This window comes from Cicer arietinum, chromosome 3, assembly GCF_000331145.2.
Source record: "Cicer arietinum cultivar CDC Frontier isolate Library 1 chromosome 3, Cicar.CDCFrontier_v2.0, whole genome shotgun sequence".
Lineage (NCBI taxonomy): Eukaryota > Viridiplantae > Streptophyta > Magnoliopsida > Fabales > Fabaceae > Cicer > Cicer arietinum.
The window spans coordinates 61,211,508-61,230,472 of record NC_021162.2 but is presented as its reverse complement, the minus strand read 5'-3'; the positions used below and the strand labels follow the sequence as shown (position 1 = coordinate 61,230,472).

The window sequence follows — 18,965 nt, the reverse complement described above, 5'->3', positions numbered from 1 at the left end:
TAATTGATGGTGAATAATTTTTTGATATTAATAGTGGACTTCAGGGCTAGTTCTGATAAATTGATAATTTCCTTCTTTCTTATTTGATTTCTTTTCCTTAAATAACATCCCCATTTTATGTGAGCTTTATATGCATCATTTTGAAGGTGCTTCATAGTGTTGGTATCCATTTGAAATTAGTTAATGCTACTGGTTGAAACTGAGCCTGATTCAGCACTGCAAATGTATGTGATGCATTGATAGTTCATAATATGGAATAATTTTCCAGAAAGTTAAATTTAGACAACCTTCAATTCACAAACAGTATATAATTTCTATATCATCATCCTCGTCATATTTTCTCATTATGGAACTCAAGTTACTGGCAATACTATGAAATCTTTGTGTTGTTTGACATTGAAAATGTTATCCAAAAAAAGAAAAGACATCAGAAAAACTTTCTCATAAAAAAAAAGGGTCCAATCTTACAACAAAGTACAAACAGATTCATTTGTCCTTCAACATCTAAGAGTCAGGCGTGTATCTCAAGTCTCAGCTACTGATTTAAGTACACTGCATGCGTCATTTGGCTGAAAACTTGTTATGACAGATCTACAAATGTTACATAATCTCCTAAGGTTTGTTATAAGTGTCTCCTGTAAACTAACATCTACAATACTATTCTACTGAGGTCACTGGCCCATTGGTTGATGATCATCTTGGATGTGAGGGCAAGGCATTTTTGGTTGCCCTCTTGTCCATAAAATCTTGAGTTCACCTCTCTTCTTTCCCAATGACAAAAAGGTTCCTGCATATACAGAAAAAGAATGTTTAAAAAATTGTACCAGTTTTGATGCTGCTACCTAATATGCCTCATATGGCACAGTGTTTCGTAGTAGGCCTTCTATGACTAGTGAAAGAGAAACGACCATAAGAAACATGGATAAAACTTTGCATTAGTCCCACGAGGCGCTTTCAACAGCCATGGAACAAGTTCAAATATTTCTTTGTGCATAAGTTTTTGTCTTTAACCCTTCAATTCCTAAGGGGAAATGAGTCATAGTAATTTAGGATTCGGTTATAAGGTAAGTAAAGTTTGACCAAACATTATTCCGAGTAAAGATCGAACTCAAGTCCTCCCAGTTGATTTGACCTTTAATTGAAACTTGTTCAACCACTTAGTTGTAATAATAATCAGTACTTGTTTTGTGATATGAATTTATCTGTGATGATTTTACTAACCAAGTGTAAATGGGACTATATACAGCAAAGCTGGTTGACCATGTCCATCCATCAAATTCAAAGCTATGTATGTGACGAGGAGACCTGCAGATCAAATTCAAGGAAAATGATGTAAATTGTAAACCAAACTTAATCAAGAAAAGTTACTCAGATAACATATCCTATCAATGAAAACTCTCCTAAAATCAAACACAGCATACCTAAACCATAAGCACCCATTGCCCACAAGAAGTACCCTGATCGAAGGTTCCTCTTCACTAACCAATCATACCTATAAAGTTATCAATAGAATAACCGAGTTCATGAACCGTTAACAAGACACATAACATTCTCTTCATGTATCAAACTTTTATTTTACAAGGAATAAGATATCCATGTGAGATATTCAATTCAACCTTAATGAAAATGCTACTAGAAGCCCTGGTAAGATTATGTCCCCAAAACCGATGACACTGTAACCACCCCAAGGATCATATAAACGCGGTATCTTGAGCAGCATGGGGATACCATCTTCTCCACTCTTATCACCGCGAGCTACCTGTAATGAAGTGAAAATGTAGCATTTATTTAAATTTTAAGGGGAAATGGGAGAACAAAATCAAACTGAAAAAAAATGGTAGGAATGAGAGAGCTTTCTTGAAACACTCACCACTATCATCACACTCTCATGGAACCAGCATTTAGATACAAACACCCAGAAAATGTCATATAGGAAGGCACAACTGAGAAGAACAGTTCCAACCTTATGAAAACAATGTATACCTTAGAGTCATTATTAATAAAATAAGGTCACCAGAATAAAGTAAATACATATTCAATTGTTTTTCTGATATTAAGGCTCCATTTAGACATTCCAAGCTCAAAATTTGATAAGAATGTCAACAACAGACCTAAGTAGGAGATAAAGCCAAAACAAGCTTTTTAAAATTCAGAAAGAGTAAAAAATGAAGTGTGAATAATCACCACCTTGAGATTTGGTATGTGGACAATCTGAAGAACTGTAATTATCAAAGCGATACCCTGAAAACATGAGTTCGCTCATGAGGAAAATCTGCGATAATGCAGTAAAGAGTATGCTCATGATTGTGACATAAATTTCTATATTTTATTTGAAACAATCAGTCTAAAAACATGAACTGAAGAGAAAAGAAATTTGACCAAACAAACAATGGTTAAGTAAAAGAACCGTTCTTACAAGAATGTCTTGACCAATCCAAGCAAACGATGCATGGCGTTTAACTCCCCAAAGCACGGCGAACGCTATGCAGAAGGGAGTAACAGCAAGTGTGAGATATGACACAGCACCAAAGAAGGGTATTTTAACATATGTTTGTGCAGCATGTTGAGACCATCTGAAACTATAAAACAATTTGTTGTCAACTTGATGCCATTTTGGTTAATTGTTCACCTCACCCAATTCACCTTCCTTCATATATACAAGGATATACAAGAAGACTTACCATGATAAAAGAGCCACCAAGCAAGTTTGCAGTCCCTGAAAACATGCAAAGAATAAAGATTCAACTGATGTGTCAACAATAACATCAAACTGCAATCCAATGACTATAGGGCCATTTGCTAGTGTTTGGAGTGATACCATATTACGATAATAACTAAGAAATATGAAAACTAATTTCAAGAGATAATCTAAGATATCTAACATTATGTCGAGAGGTTATACGATATTTTCATATATTCTAAGAGTAATCATCAAGAATCAAGGAAAAATAATAACTCACCTCAACCCCACCAATGCAAAATAGAACCACCAGAACTTCAACAAACCAGGATGCCATTAGTTTGTAAAGCATAAGCAAGAAACATGAAGCGATCACAACGAACAAAACTGCTGCCACAGTACTTATTTCCAGATAACCACTGGAACCAGCATTATCTGTATTATTTAGATACTCATCTGAATCATCCTGCAATTGTAAATGTTCTATATATATTACTATCAGAATAATGAGTTTTTAAATATGAGAATTGAGAAGTTTCCTTCACAAATAACAAAAGTAGTTCATCTCAAAAATGAGAAGAAACTGTTGATAAAGGATTCCTCTGTGAAAGGTCTGTGAGGAACAACAGAGCTTTATTGAGTTGTTGTCTTTTCAGCATTTGTTTTTTCTTTGTACAAATAGTATTTTCTTTTATAAATAAGAAAACAAATACAATTGAGTGGTGTTGTCAAATAGCAGCTATAACGACACTACAACACTATGCTGTAGCGGACTTTGAACAAATCACTATTGTTATGCTATACGCTATTTAGTATAAAGTATTTTCAACTAGCAGCTATAGTAGTGCTATAGAACTGTAGCATAGTGAAATTTGAATAAACTGATAATTTTCACAGTCTGGGATTGGCAACATTGCAATTGACATGAAAAGGAACCAAGTAACCTTTAATAGCTTCTCTCGCTCGATAGCACCCTCTCTGGCAGTCCAAGCAGACCAATAAGAAGCACACAGAATTGTACCAACAGCCATAAGCCATAGAAATACTTCTGCAATATCGACCGTTGTACGCAGTGGAGAGTATAACTGCACAGACACTTTAAGAGCGGACACACATGCAAAAGTGCAAAGCATAACGTGTAAGACACAGAACCACATCAGGTATCAAAATGTAAACTAGTTATTTTTATAAAAAAAAATCTCCCTGTGGCCAAGGGAAGCATAATTGATTACAAAAGGATAGACACATTCAATGAGGAAGTGAAACATACCTGTGGACTTGTTATGTATATATTTTTCCAAGGTTTCACCAGCATCTTGTGGAAGCATGACAGAAGGTATTCCAATATCAACATCAGTTTCATTCTCTTCACAAACCATCTTGAAAAGTTCTGCACAAATAAGGACATAAAAATAATTGCTTAAGAATAATATAACCTCTCATTGCAAATTACCTTTTTTTCCTCTAACAACTAAGGAACATAAATTATGTACATTCTTTGAAAACTATGACCTTAAACTGAAAAATTGCATGCAAACACCTGCACGGTTATTTATAATCAGGATGGCTGAAGCACCAGCTTCTTCAGCTATATTTGCCTTGGTTGTGAAACTACACTGTCCTCGGTGCACCAAAATGATCTCGCCAGTGAGCTAACAAAATTTCAAGGCACTCCATATTACAAATTATTAATAAATTTAAAATTTTAGAGCTTTTAATGTGGACATCTATGCTTTCACATCAACAGAGAAGTTGCATTATTCAGTAAGTTCTTTATAGCATAAAACTAAAATACCTTATTTTTAGGTTTGCTACAACAATCAGGAGGGTCTGCAATGGCAACTCTAGTATGGTTAGCACGCTTTTCTTTCGATTCCAATGTAGGGCCAAATCTTGCACCAACACCAACATACTCGTCACTTTCCACACCATCAATCCAAATTGGGATTTTAACCTAATGAAAGAAAGAAAAAAAATTGGTCAAAGCTGCTGAAAAAACTCGTACATACTTTGACCTATCAATACTCATAGAAAATAGCAACATGCCACAGTTATTTGCTAAAATCCTGAAAGACATAAGCTAAGACATTTGTGGATAATGTTAGAGTATTGTATATTTATGTGCAGTGTTGTGTGTTTGTTTAAGCTCCTAGTATACACTGTGTCTGCACAGCTTTATCAATATATATGTTTCTAAAAGCCTCTTTACATTGCTGTAAGAGAATAGTTAGTTACTTTCTGATAAATCTGTTAACTGACAGTAAGTCAGGTACTCTATAATAAGAGCTTACTTGGATCGACTTATTTAAGTCGGTTACTCTATTAACATAAGCATTTGCGAGACTATTTGAGAGACTTTATGAAAATAGATTATGACCTATGAAACACAAACACAAACACGAACACAAGACACCGATGATAATTTGAAAATCAAAGTAATTGAATATGACTACATGTGTCAGTATCGGGCATTGGCATATCTCAAACACCAAACACGACTTCAATTTGAAGTATTGGTGCTACATAGGTTATGACATGTCCATAAACTCTCCATAATAACTTAAGAAAATAGTTTGACTTTATTTTATCTTTCGTTTTAGAAATAGTTTTTACATAAACACTTAAACGATAAGCGTTTAATTAAGTTGTTTATCCAAACAGGACTAAAATCTATAAATAGATATTACTGTAATCTGAATCATCTATTAACAATTCCAATACAGTTTCAATAGAATTCAATCCACAAAGTTTTATATCTGATTTTTCTCATTCTTTCCTACGTTTTCTCGCTACCTTCTCTTTCAAATAGTTAAAGTGTAATTTTTGAAAAGTTTAAAAAAGATCAGTTTTAAGTGGTATCCAGAAAACAAGTCTAGTTGAACCAAAATCTAAAAGGGGACAGCTTGCATGATTGTTAGGATTGGCAGAAAGGATTAAAATATGAAATTAAACATATACCAAAATTAGCATAATAATAATTGAATAAAAACAACACAGTTTTACCTATTGCAAAACACAGAAAGAAAAGAAAAAAAGAACAAAATAATAATAAAGAGCTGTACCACAAAACTATACCAACAGAAATCAATCCAATTAGAAGAAAAAAAATGCCTTAATCAAATCACTCTATTATTAAATTTTCCCTTCATTTTAGTTGCAATACGAAAAAGTTATGCTAGAAATTAATATATTAACAAAAATAACATAGCATGATACAACAAGGAAACTAAAACATAACCAAACACCTATACTGCCCAAAGAACAAAAAAGGAAATATTATATCAATTTTCAAATTGAGCATACACACAGAGCCTCATTCATTGCAGAAAGGAAAAACAATAAAAATTCTCACTTTCCCTAAACAGAAAACCATAATATCAATTTTGATCCCACCCAAAAATCTCAATTTTCCTAAAAATTCAAACAAAAACAAAAAATCCATAAAGAAAATTAATTTCCTTTTCAAATTCTCCTTTGTTCTCCACTTTCCTACTTCCTAGCATCAAATCAAAACAACACAAATCCAAAAATGAAGAAGCAATAAGAATGGCATTTGTACAACAAGCAAAATTCAAAATTATTTTTTTTCTTTCTTCTAAATCATATATATTTTTATTGGTACCAGAACAAAGTTGTTGTCACATCCAGGACTCTTGGGAGCAATATTATCAGGGTGTACTATGTCTCCACCAAAACTCATAGTAAGAAAAAGCATGAACACAGAGAGGAAGAAGAAGAAGACAGCATAAGTAGAAACTCCAAATGTAACCATGATGTTGAGAACTGAGAGAATCTTGATTCTTAGATGCAAAACTTTGAGCTGAGAAAACAAAAGGGGTTGGAGTATCAAAGGAAAATGTTAATATCTTTGGAAAGAAAAACAACAACAAAAAGATGGAGATTGTAGTACAAATGAAGAAGAGGAAATCGTGGGGTGTAGTGAGAGAAAGTGAAGAGAGAGAAAAGGACGTAAAGTATTTACTTTATTTATTTATTTGTTTCATAATATAGAGTTGGACATGTTGATTCCATTTTTGTTTGAGTTATTCTATTTAATCATTCTTAGTAAATATGAAATCTTTATTGATTATTGTAAAATTAATACTTCTTAGTAAATATTTTAATTTTATCAAATTAATTCAAAATACTAATTATAATTCTATGATTACATATATTTAATTTTATAATATTTTATATACATAATTGTTAAGATAATATAAAAATATTTAAATGGAACAAAAACAAGAGTTATTTCAAGAATTTCATAACAATAATAATATTTTGTGTTTGTCGAATGTAAGATGGAACACGAAGAAAACGCCGCGTGGTAACTGTTGAATAGAATTTTCATCTATTTTACGTTATTGGTTTTGGTGGGTTGGCCACGAGCTTTATGTGTGCGTGATTTCCACGCTTTATTCAAGGGATTGATAACAAGATAAACATAAACATATATAAATAATAAGAATAAGAATATTATAGAGAAAGTCAATTTACGTACGAGATGTTGCCGATCATAAAAGTGAGATATACATATATTTTGAAAATAGTCCAAATTTGTGACTCATCTACACAACATTACAAATTTATTGGATTACTCTCTAAACTAAATAATTCACTTTAAATAATTAGATGATTAATATTAATTATTATTAATAAAAATAATAAATAATTAAAATTAAATAGCACCTGTAATTCTATAACTTAATTTCAATTAGTGTTTTAGTCTTTATCTTTTTTTATTTTTCAATTTGATCTTTTATTTTTATTTTAAATAATAATTTGATCATTTATGTTTTAAAATGTCAACAATGTTATCTTTTTTCTTTACAAAATTTATCAAAAATTTCAAATAAAACTCATAAAATTAATTATCATCCTCAATATAATGCAAATTTCATCAAATTCATAACTTAAATTTTTAAATAAACTCATATTTATATCTCTAACAACATCAAATAAAAAATGAAAATATGAGTTAATTTGAATATTTGAGTTACGAATTTGATGAGATTTGTATTATATTGAATAATATAATTAATATTATGGGTTTTGTTTGAAAATTTTGATGAATTTTTTAAAATTTTGTAAACAAAAGGAAAACATTGTTGGCATTTTAAAATATAAAAAATCAAATTATCACTTAAAATTAAAATAAATGATCATATCGAAAAGAAAAAAATATATTAAGAACTAAAACGTTAACTGAAATTAAGTTGAGAAAAAACGAATATTATTTAATTTATAATTAATTATTAATGTTTATAATATTAATTATTAAATCCTTTTCTAATTTTTTATTTTAAAAGAGTCGAAACTTACAAAATATCTTAGAGACATAACTAGTTTGAATTTTTTAATAAATATCATAAATTTAAATCTAGTTGATAATAAAAAATTGTACTTGAAAGATAAATTTCAAGAAAATTTGTCGGTCATATTATTGACACAAATTAATACTTTTGATAATTGACGCATATGAAAAAAATTCTTTTAAAATTTTAATTTTTTATGCATATTTTTTAATTATGTTCTTTAATTAATATTATTTATTTCATTTTTAATATAATAATTCAAATTTAATTAACAGAAATCGTATTTTTTTTTATTTATATAATCTTTTTAATATATGTGAAACAATAAAATATCAATCATTATAGGACAAATGGAGAAGTTTACAATAACTTTTTGAAACAAAATAGTTACAATCATAACATGTAAAAATAAATACACTACAAAATGAATGAAGTTATAAATGGAATTTATTTTGTAAAAAGATATTTTCCATGCATGCAAGTTCAAAGTCAAACCCATGTTACACATTTAAAGAATAACTTATATAAAAAGAACATATTAAAGAATAGGTTAAAGTGAGTTAAAGATTGTGCAGTAATATATATATATATAGTTGTAGTTATAGTGAGTTAAAAAGTTATATATAACTTTTTGAAACAAAATAGTTACAATCATAACATGTAAAAATAAATACACTACAAAATGAATGAAGTTATAAATGGAATTTATTTTGTAAAAAGATATTTTCCATGCATGCAAGTTCAAAGTCAAACCCATGTTACACATTTAAAGAATAACTTATATAAAAAGAACATATTAAAGAATAGTTTAAAGTGAGTTAAAGATTGTGCAGTAATATATATATATATAGTTGTAGTTATAGATGTATCGACTTTAATATATAACTTTTTGAAACAAAATAGTTACAATCATAACATGTAAAAATAAATACACTACAAAATGAATGAAGTTATAAATGGAATTTATTTTGTAAAAAGATATTTTCCATGCATGCAAGTTCAAAGTCAAACCCATGTTACACATTTAAAGAATAACTTATATAAAAAGAACATATTAAAGAATAGTTTAAAGTGAGTTAAAGATTGTGCAGTAATATATATATATATAGTTGTAGTTATAGATGTATCGACTTTAATAGTAATTAAGTGATAATTTATTCTGTTTGATCAGTAGATCAATTTTACAAATTTTTCTAAAATTTTAAAATTATTTAATATTTTATTAAATAATTTAAAATAAATGTATAATAAACTTTTTAAAAAATATAAATAAATATCAATTAATAGATTACATAGCTATGAATTTTGGATTTATATAAAACTTTACATATTTGATCATTAATATATTATATGTCAATAATCAACAGTTAAATTAGTAAAATTTATCATTTGTATTAAGTTATTAAGCGAAATAACTTATGAGATCCTTACTATTGGAATCAACGAAATTTTATTTATATATATATATATATATACTTCTTTATTACTACACATATAAAATATATTTTTATTAAGAGAATTTTCACCGTACATATGAGTCAACTCGATATATACCGATATATTTAGTCTTTAAATTAATAGTTAAATGAGTTTTATTTTGAAAAAAAATATTACCTATCATTTATATAAGGCTGGTGGTAAGGACACTTTTCAAAGAAACCAAAAAGAAAATAAAAAATGATTTTTAAGTAAAAAATCATACTTTTTACAATTCCAAAATTTGTAATAAACAAATTACAATACATTTTTTTTCTCTATATTTAAATTATTAACAAGTACATTTTCCCTTATTAATTATACTAACTAAATATTATTTACTAAAAAATGTAAGCGAAATAAAATTTAACTTTTTTTTTGAATTTATGTATTCATTATAGTGAATATTGAATATATTTACCATAAAATGTAAAAAATTAGTATATATAAAACTTTACCTGTTTGATCATTAATATATTATGAAGAAATTAAGGTTGAAGATGAACATTGTTGAGTTTTTATTAAAAAAATTATGGTTGAAAATAAAGATTATTGAGTTTTTATTATTTAATTGGTTTATTAATTAATTAATTAATTAATTAATTTTAAGTTTTTAACTAAATGTTTAAATGAGTTAATAAAATGAATTTTAATTTTAAATATTAAATATTGTCTAGTCAACAACAATTACACAGTCATCACATGTCACTTCATCTAAATTTAGACATGTCACCATTTTTTTATTAAGAAAACTCATAAAGGACTTTTTTAAAATTTGCTAGAATTTGCAAGAGCATAAATCAAACAAAAAAAATTACATAAACTAAAATCAAAACTAAACATATTTGCAAATACAAAAAGCATATTTAAACTTATAAAAAAAGTATCATGTTTGAATTACTTTACTGCCCTCATCAACTAAATAAGTATAGAGTCATTTTAGTCTGTGTATACTTAAAGTATACTTTGAAAATATTTATTGTGAGGCTGACAAATTTCTTTTTAGATATTGTTCTTCGTTATTTCTCATTAATTTTTCTCGATTGTTGTACTTCATTATTTTTCAGTAATTTTTTTTCAATTTATATTATCGTATAAATTTAAAAATTGTTGAAGTCCCATATTGAAAAGTTTTTTCATATATTGAGTAGTTTTCAACTCTATAAATACTAAAGTCTCACATTTGATAGCTAACATATGTGAGATTGCTTCCATCACTGTAAAAAGAGTGCCAAACTCTTGTGAAAAGTAAAGTTTGATGCAATTTCCAACTTTCTTTACTTTCATTCTTCTGCTCGATACAATTTCGATCCACTTATCCATTTTCTCCATGTCCTTTTGATTTTTGAGTGGTCGTAATGTCACTATACTTTTAGAGAGATTTTTGTGTCGTACTCCCTTCAATTTTTTAGTGGTCCTTATACCGTTGTCCTTTTAGAGTGGTTTTTGTGTCGCAGTCCATTTGATTTTTTAGTGGTCTTAATATCATTGTCCTTTTAGAGCGATTTTTGTGTTGTGGTCCCTTCGATTTATGAGTGGTAGAATATTGATACAATTTTAACTAGGTTGTTTTATCTTAGGGACATCGTGGTTGATATTCTACCTTGCACAATTTTGGACAATGCCGCAAAACGTTTTAAAGAAAGCGATCTAGTACGCAACTCAACCCAATAAAATCTTTGGTGACTGAAAATTATTTTACAAATAGTTTTTCAAAACTCAAAACAACAATTTTAAGACGTTTCTTTTTGTCATGTCAACCGAAAAAATTATTGTATTTGGTTTTGTTGGTTCTGTTTTCAATAAACTATTTCGGATTGAGGGATGTCACTTCAAATGAGATCTATACTTTATGTAGAGTGGAGTACCTAGCTACATTAGTACTTTTGATATGCTTACCTATGTAATTGTGGAAGTGGAGTCGCTTCATATGAAATTTTGAGGCATAATTCCTATAATATTCACTATACTGGGACAAACGTGCATGGTCATTAATGCACGGACTTTTGAGAATACACCATATGAAAAGGTTGTTAAAGACTACGGGTCACTCTTATTGAATATGAGTCTTACTTCTTATGCAAAGGTTTAAGTCCAAAGACAACTATGTTTATGCACAATCTTATAAAAGCATTTGGCACAACTTCAGAAAGAATTTTTTTAATTCAAAAGGAGGATTGTTGGAGCATAGAGTACGTTAGTGTGTGAATTTAAAAATTGTTGAAGTCCCACATTAGAAAGCTTTCATATATTTAGTAGTTTTCAACTCTATAAATACTAAAATCTCACATTAGATAGCTAACATATGTGGAATTGCTTCCATCACTATATAAAGAATGTCAAACTCTTGTGAAAAGTAAAGTTAGATGTAATTCTCAACTTTCTCTCTTCTCCATCTTCTGCTTGATGCACTTCAAAGTCACTTCTCCCTTTTCTTTGTGTCTCTTTGTTTTTTGTGTGATCGTAATACTATTGTCCTTTTAGAGTGGTTTATGTGTCGTAGTCCCTTCGATTTTTTAATGGTCCTAATACTATTCTCCATTTTTTTAATGTAACAAACAAATCCATAATTACTATAAAAAATATTAATATTGAATAAAGCAATAATTAAAATTTTATGTACCAGAAAACTTTTTTCATATTTTTCAGTATACAGACGTGTTTTACAATTTGTATTTTATGTACCTAATTTTTTTTTAAAAGTTTTTCAAAACAAAATTTAAACTTTGTGTACCTGAAATTTTTTAAAAAAATTTTCAAAACACATTTATGAATCGGAAAACTTAAAAGTTTTTCATAACACAAACATGTACCAAAAAAATATTTAAAAAGAGATAAAATTGAAGTTTTATTAAAATGTGGGGAGGAGTAATTTTTTTACAATTCTTGCTTTTTGTGTTTTATAAAAAAAATAATAAATAAACTAAAAAAAGTAGAAGACAAAAAGTAAACATTGGTTCAGATTTTTGTTTTTATCTGTTGTAAAAAATAGTTGAATGACAAAAAAAAAAAAATTAGGATTGTGAGATTGATCTAGCATACACACTATATAAGTTCTTAAATATATAATTTTTAAAATTATTATCATGCATTAGAGAATTTGTTGTTGATGATATTGAATTATGATATAAAAGAAAATTTATCTTGATAAATATTTCAAAATTACTATAATACATGAGACAAATTGTCACTTATGAGATTGAACAATCATATACGAGATAAGTTCTCATAGATAAAAAATTTAAATTAACTATTATACACGTAATAAATTATCATTTATATGATTGAACTATCATACACATGATAAGTTCTTAATGATAAAAATTTCAAAATAATTATCGTACACTGAACAAACTGTCACTTATGATATTGAACTATCATATATGAGATAAGTTCTCATTGATAAAAATATCAAAATAATTTTCATACACGAGACAAGTTTTCACTAATAAATTTCAAAATAACTACTACACAAGATAAATTGTCACTTATGATATTAAACTATCATACATGAGATAAGTTGTCACAGATAAAAATTATAAAGTAATTATCACACAAGAGACAAGTTTGTCACTAATGAAATATTTATATTTAACAATTTCATCTCTGCAATTTTACTATTCATATTTAGAAGTAAAAAACATGTGAAATATATTTTCTATTTAAAAATCACGAGACAAATATTTTCAATGAATACATAAAAAAATACAAGACAAATATATCATATATTTGTCACTAATAAATATACAAGATATATACAAAATATACTATTGATCATACACACTTTACTTGAAAATGCACAAAAATAAGGTACTACAACTCATTATGGATTTCAATTTTATTTGGTAATTATTAATTATAATAAATTAAAATTTTAATTTTATATAAATTGTTAATACAAAAACTATTTTCACTGTCAATCAATCACAACTATTAGATCACTAATAATGTTTGATTTTTGTCATAACTACTTATAAAATTATCTATATAATTTGGCAGTTGTTTAAATATTTTTACACAAAGAGTGTATGAAAATTAAATTCATAAAATAAATCTTTTATGTCACAAAAAATATTTTATGTATAATATAAATAAGAGATTATTTTTTATTGAATTATTTTAATTATGATATGAGAAAATTATAATAACGATATGATCCGCACCAGTAAAAAGAATTTTCCTATTTCACCATACCATAATTTAGAACGTTTTTAGTATACTTCGAGCTTGAAAAATATCAAGAAAGAAATACCAAAAATACATAGGATAAAATGAATTTAAAACACCAAAAATTCTTCGACTAAAATGAATTTGAATTATCAAAAATTCATCAGCTAAAAGAATTTTATATGGCAAAAAATCATCGGTGAAATAATATGAATTTTATGTTTCACTATAATATATAGAAACTAACATAGCCAATTAGGCTAAATAAAATGAATTTAATATGCTTAACTATACATGATGTTGATCAATAGAAGCTAAAATGCCAATAAGACTTTTCTAGAAGAAGAATATCACAAATTTTTTGAAGAATTTCTTCTTTGTTTGAGACAGCAAAGGTTTTGATGTAGTCTTGCTATATTTTTTTCTTTGATTTTTCTTATGGATCTTTGTCTTTGATCTGATTATTTTTTTCGAACGGATGGACTATATTTCGTACCAATAACTTTAGTTGAAATTGTTTTTTTGAATTGCCATAAATATGTACGACTTGTTTATAATTTTTTTACACAAACTTTTGACCCCAAATCCAATTGATGAATTGATTTGCATCTTCCTAGTTCTCTTCTTCGATATCGTAAGAGACATGTTGGTTGGAACGTTATGTGTTTGTAAGATCTTTGTGTCTTTAGAAATCTTAAATTTCAACACTATATCATCTTTTCATTGTTGCTATCATTGGTCACTAATGTTATTTTATTAATGTTCTTGATCTTCCTATTATCTATTTAGTCTCCGACACATGTAACCATAAACACAGTAAGTATTTTTCACGATGAATGAAGAAAAATGTAAGGTTTGAATTCAGGTGGAGTGGAGAAGGACTAGTGAATAAAACAATTTTTTATGGAAAATTTTCTCAAAATTGAGAAAATAATATTGTAGAATAAACATAACTCTAATATTATACTACGATTGTTGATTTAAACCATTGATAAGAAATAAATAGAGAAAAATTAATTGAATCATATTAATAATAGATAAAATTAATTACATTAAGTTATATAGTCACTTAGATGTATAACTAACCAGTATAAAATAACTAATTAGTTAGTGTTAATCCGATCTAATTAATTAACCACTAAGATTTCTAATGCTTAATGGAAGTGAAGGAAAAATTGTTTGCTTCTTTTTACTTTCTAATAAAGCTCCTAAAGACAAGAGATTAGATGAATGAAAAAGTTATGATCATCTCCTTCATAGAGGGGATAGATACAATTAAGTGAGTGCACGAAATGAAAAGTAGACAAAAAAGTTGCCCAATTCCACTAAGTTTATGTGTTTTTTGGTTCCACATGATGCAGGGGATGGATGGAGGAGGCGTGGAGCCATGGTTTCTTTTTATAGCCACATGATTAAATCACCTAGTGGGGTGAATTTATGTTTAGATACTAGTTTTTTTAACCATTGAATGTTTTTTGAATGTGGGTTGCTCATATATAAGTTAACGAGTCTTTGTGTACTCCAAGAAACTTGTACAAATTTGGGGTTTTCATTTCTCTTATCTCATTTGATTGAATAATTCCCTTCTTTGTGCTAGTATGAGAAGAGTTTTGATTGAATACTTTCCTTCTTTGTGCTAGTAAGAGAAGAGTTTTAATTGAGGGGAGAGAAGGGGAGGAGAAAAATAAAGAAGTGTTAGGTTCAAAATACGAGAAAAAAGTAATTTTATAATAGTTTTTGTGTTTGATTTAAGATAAGTGAAATTGTTTAAGAATAATTTTATGTTGTTTTGGTTCTTTTTCTTTTAAATTTCTTTAAAATAAAATGAGAACAAAATAAATTATACGAGATATTTTAAATTTTTTCTTTTTTTAAAATTAAATCAAACATGAAAAATTAAAAATATTTTATCCCTTCCATTTAATTAAACCAAATATAAATTAAAAAATAAATATTTTTGTTTAGTTTAATTTTTCGAAAGAAATATAGTCCTTTTAAAAACTTAGAAAATAATTTTTTTTAAAGAAAATTAGGCCTTCAAACAAAAAAAAATATAGGCTTATGTAAAAAAAGAAAGAAAAACTATAGACAGCAAAATAGATTACCATGATCGGTGCACTTTAAAGTTGTGAGCTTGAATCTCATTTGAGAGCATTTCTTTTTTTTTTCCCCTTGATTATGTGAAATTATATCGTCGGCATATTAACAATAATTTATTGACATGCATTTAGATTTAGAAGTAGTTAAGTAAAAATCAAACATTTCAAATAATTTTAAAATTGTAATAATAAAAAAGTGTTTGATTTAAACTATAATTTATTAAAAAAAAATTACAGGAAAAAATTAAAAATAATTTAAAAGATAATAGTTAATTTTGTTGGATATTTCTCTTATAAATATGCTCTTTTTTCTCTTAACATCACATTATTTTTTGGGGTTTAAGATGGTTATATCCTTTTTTTTTTTATTCCCCAAATACCCTACTCTGAAACAATATTCCCGGAATTCTTTACTTTTTCGTTCCTTCAAGAAGTAGTTCCCTGGGGAAGCGACCTCTTGAAGAGGAAATTTTTTAATGCTAACAGGGGGTCGTTTCCTGGGGAAGCGACCTCCCACTGGGTTTGTTTTTTTTTTTTTATTATATTTTAAAGTTAGTTTAATAGTTATAACAAAAAAAAAAAAAAACAAACCCAGTGGGAGGTTGCTTCCCTAGGAAACGACCCCCCTGTTAGCATTAAAAAATTTCCTCTTCAAGAGGTCGCTTCCCCAGGGAACTACTTCTTGAAGGAACGAAAAAGTAAAGAATTCCGGGAATATTGTTTCAGAGTAGGGTATTTGGGGAATAAAAAAAAAAAAAGGATATAACCATCTTAAACCCTCAAATTAAACCCTAATGGGTTCCTAACATCACTAAATCAATAATTTCAAATAAATTGAGTTCCTAACATCACTAAATCACAACCCCTAACATCATGATTCTAGCATAAATTTTTGTGTGGAGTCCTTCTTAATTGAGGATATGCTAATGTTCTAATTGCACATGTTAAATGTCGATCATGTAATAAACTATATTATAAATAGATTAAACGATACATATTAGACTATACTATGTAATAAAATTATTTACTAACATATAACAAAAAAATTGAAAAGTGAAAAGAAAAAAAAAACGACCTGAAAATTTCAGAAATTTTCGGATGTTATATTTCAATCACACATAAATTTTAAAAATGAAATTTTCAGAAATTATTTTCAACCGATAATTTGAAAGTAGTTACTTGTTGAAAATAACTACATGATGTTTTAAATTTCTGGTTAAAAATAACTCTCATAAATTTCATTTTTGAAATTTCTGATATTAAAATATAATTAACAAAAAATTTAAATCCAGAAAAAATATTACTTTTTCAAAAAGTTTGGAAATGTGAGGTATAATTAAAATATTCGAAATTGTTTTAATTTTTCCTATTCACTTAAGTATTTTAATAAGTTGCAGAAAGAAATTAATAAATGAGAGAGTACAAATTAAATTGTGAAGTACAAAGCTCAATTTTCAACCGTTCAAAGTCATCTCCTCAAAAAGCAACTCATAGACAAGAGAATATTGGATTATTTAGGCCCATTATAACTTCCAAATTTGTGATTTTATTTTGACACCCAGTGCGGGTCTCTTTTTAGTTTAGTTTTTATTTTTTTTTCAAATTATTTTTTTATATTTCTTGTTATTGGGTTGGGCTTACACTGCCAAACCACCATTTTGTATAATTTGAGAGAAAAAATAAATAAAATTTATAATTTTAATACATTCTGATTTCAAGTAATTTTAATATATCTTGTCAACAATAAATATGTTTTATTATAATTTATAATTCTAATATATATTGATTTGAAACCATCATTTTGGTTTAATTCAGTTAAGTTATACAGTTCAATCAATGGTTTCATAGTTTGACCGATAAAGTAATGATTTCATGACATTGTCGAGTTGATGTTTGAGCCAATTTTGAAAAATAATTAACCATAATTTAGATGAAAGATGAAACTTTTACTTTAGATTTAATAAAAAATGGGCTTATTAATTACTACTAGATAGGAGAAAAGGAAGGATTTAAATTGAAAGAATACCATAAAAAATATTGTGTTTTAAAGAATTTTATGTTAATGATGAGAATAAAGATGTAGATGAAGAATCACGTAACAACCATAATAATACGACTTTTCTACCATAGAGCATACAATATACAAAAAGAAATATAAATTCGATGATGGAAAACTTCAAGTTAAATATAGATTTGGTATTATTCTAGAAAGATATTGATAACAATTACAACTAAAATAAAAGGAATAAACAAAGCATCAAAAAGAAGAAAATTGAAATTCCAATTTGAAATTCAGTTAAAGATGAGTGTTGAGAATAAATATGCCTAAATGTATTTTGAAAATTATAAATTTTAATTTAAATATATTTAGGAATTAAAATAAGATATTTTTATCATATAATTTATGTATGAAATTCTTGTTATAATCTTTTCAGGATTTGACAGGATTTTTTTTCTTTCTAAAATTTTAATTTTTTATGCATATTTTTTAATTATGTTCTTTAATTAATATTATTTATTTCATTTTTAATATAATAATTCAAATTTAATTAACAGAAATCGTATTTTTTTTTATTTATATAATCTTTTTAATATATGTGAAACAATAAAATATCAATCATTATAGGACAAATGGAGAAGTTTACAATAACTTTTTGAAACAAAATAGTTACAATCATAACATGTAAAAATAAATACACTACAAAATGAATGAAGTTATAAATGGAATTTATTTTGTAAAAAGATATTTTCCATGCATGCAAGTTCAAAGTCAAACCCATGTTACACATTTAAAGAATAACTTATATAAAAAGAACATATTAAAGAATAGTTTAAAGTGAGTTAAAGATTGTGCAGTAATATATATATATATAGTTGTAGTTATAGTGAGTTAAAAAGTTATATATAACTTTTTGAAACAAAATAGTTACAATCATAACATGTAAAAATAAATACACTACAAAATGAATGAAGTTATAAATGGAATTTATTTTGTAAAAAGATATTTTCCATGCATGCAAGTTCAAAGTCAAACCCATGTTACACATTTAAAGAATAACTTATATAAAAAGAACATATTAAAGAATAGTTTAAAGTGAGTTAAAGATTGTGCAGTAATATATATATATATAGTTGTAGTTATAGATGTATCGACTTTAATAGTAATTAAGTGATAATTTATTCTGTTTGATCAGTAGATCAATTTTACAAATTTTTCTAAAATTTTAA

At 26.9% G+C, this 18,965-nt stretch overlaps 1 protein-coding gene across 3 annotated transcripts; it reads right to left on the bottom strand.

Moving 5' to 3' along the window:
• Positions 1–427: 427 nt before the first annotated feature.
• On the bottom strand, positions 428–6,657 carry LOC101507787 (signal peptide peptidase-like 2). 3 transcript variants are annotated; one of them, XM_004492688.4, is made up of 14 exons: positions 6,303–6,657; positions 4,476–4,634; positions 4,221–4,332; positions 3,951–4,070; positions 3,625–3,776; positions 2,961–3,146; positions 2,682–2,716; positions 2,417–2,579; positions 2,188–2,241; positions 1,871–1,963; positions 1,617–1,759; positions 1,422–1,492; positions 1,222–1,305; positions 428–787 (listed from the first exon to the last, which is right to left on the bottom strand). In XM_004492688.4, the coding sequence occupies exons 1-14, from the start codon at positions 6,450–6,452 to the stop codon at positions 672–674; spliced, it is 1,638 nt and encodes a 545-aa protein (XP_004492745.1). In that variant the 5' UTR covers positions 6,453–6,657; the 3' UTR covers positions 428–671. The 3 variants fall into 3 exon arrangements, with proteins under 3 accessions (XP_004492745.1, XP_012569183.1, XP_012569184.1); XM_012713729.3 differs by lacking the exons at positions 4,221–4,332; positions 6,303–6,657 and having other exon boundaries at positions 4,476–4,616; XM_012713730.3 differs by lacking the exons at positions 4,476–4,634; positions 6,303–6,657 and having other exon boundaries at positions 4,193–4,326.
• Positions 6,658–18,965: the final 12,308 nt, after the last annotated feature.

Excerpts from the sequence above, each read along its gene's own strand:
- LOC101507787 (XM_004492688.4), bottom strand. The coding sequence starts at position 6,452 with ATGGTTACATTTGGAGTTTCTACTTATGCTGTCTTCTTCTTCTTCCTC. Across the intron at positions 1,306-1,421 it reads AATGGGTGCTTATGGTTTAG|GTCTCCTCGTCACATACATA; the intron begins GTATGCTGTGTT and ends TTTGATCTGCAG. Across the intron at positions 788-1,221 it reads TATAGTCCCATTTACACTTG|GAACCTTTTTGTCATTGGGA; the intron begins GTTAGTAAAATC and ends CTGTATATGCAG.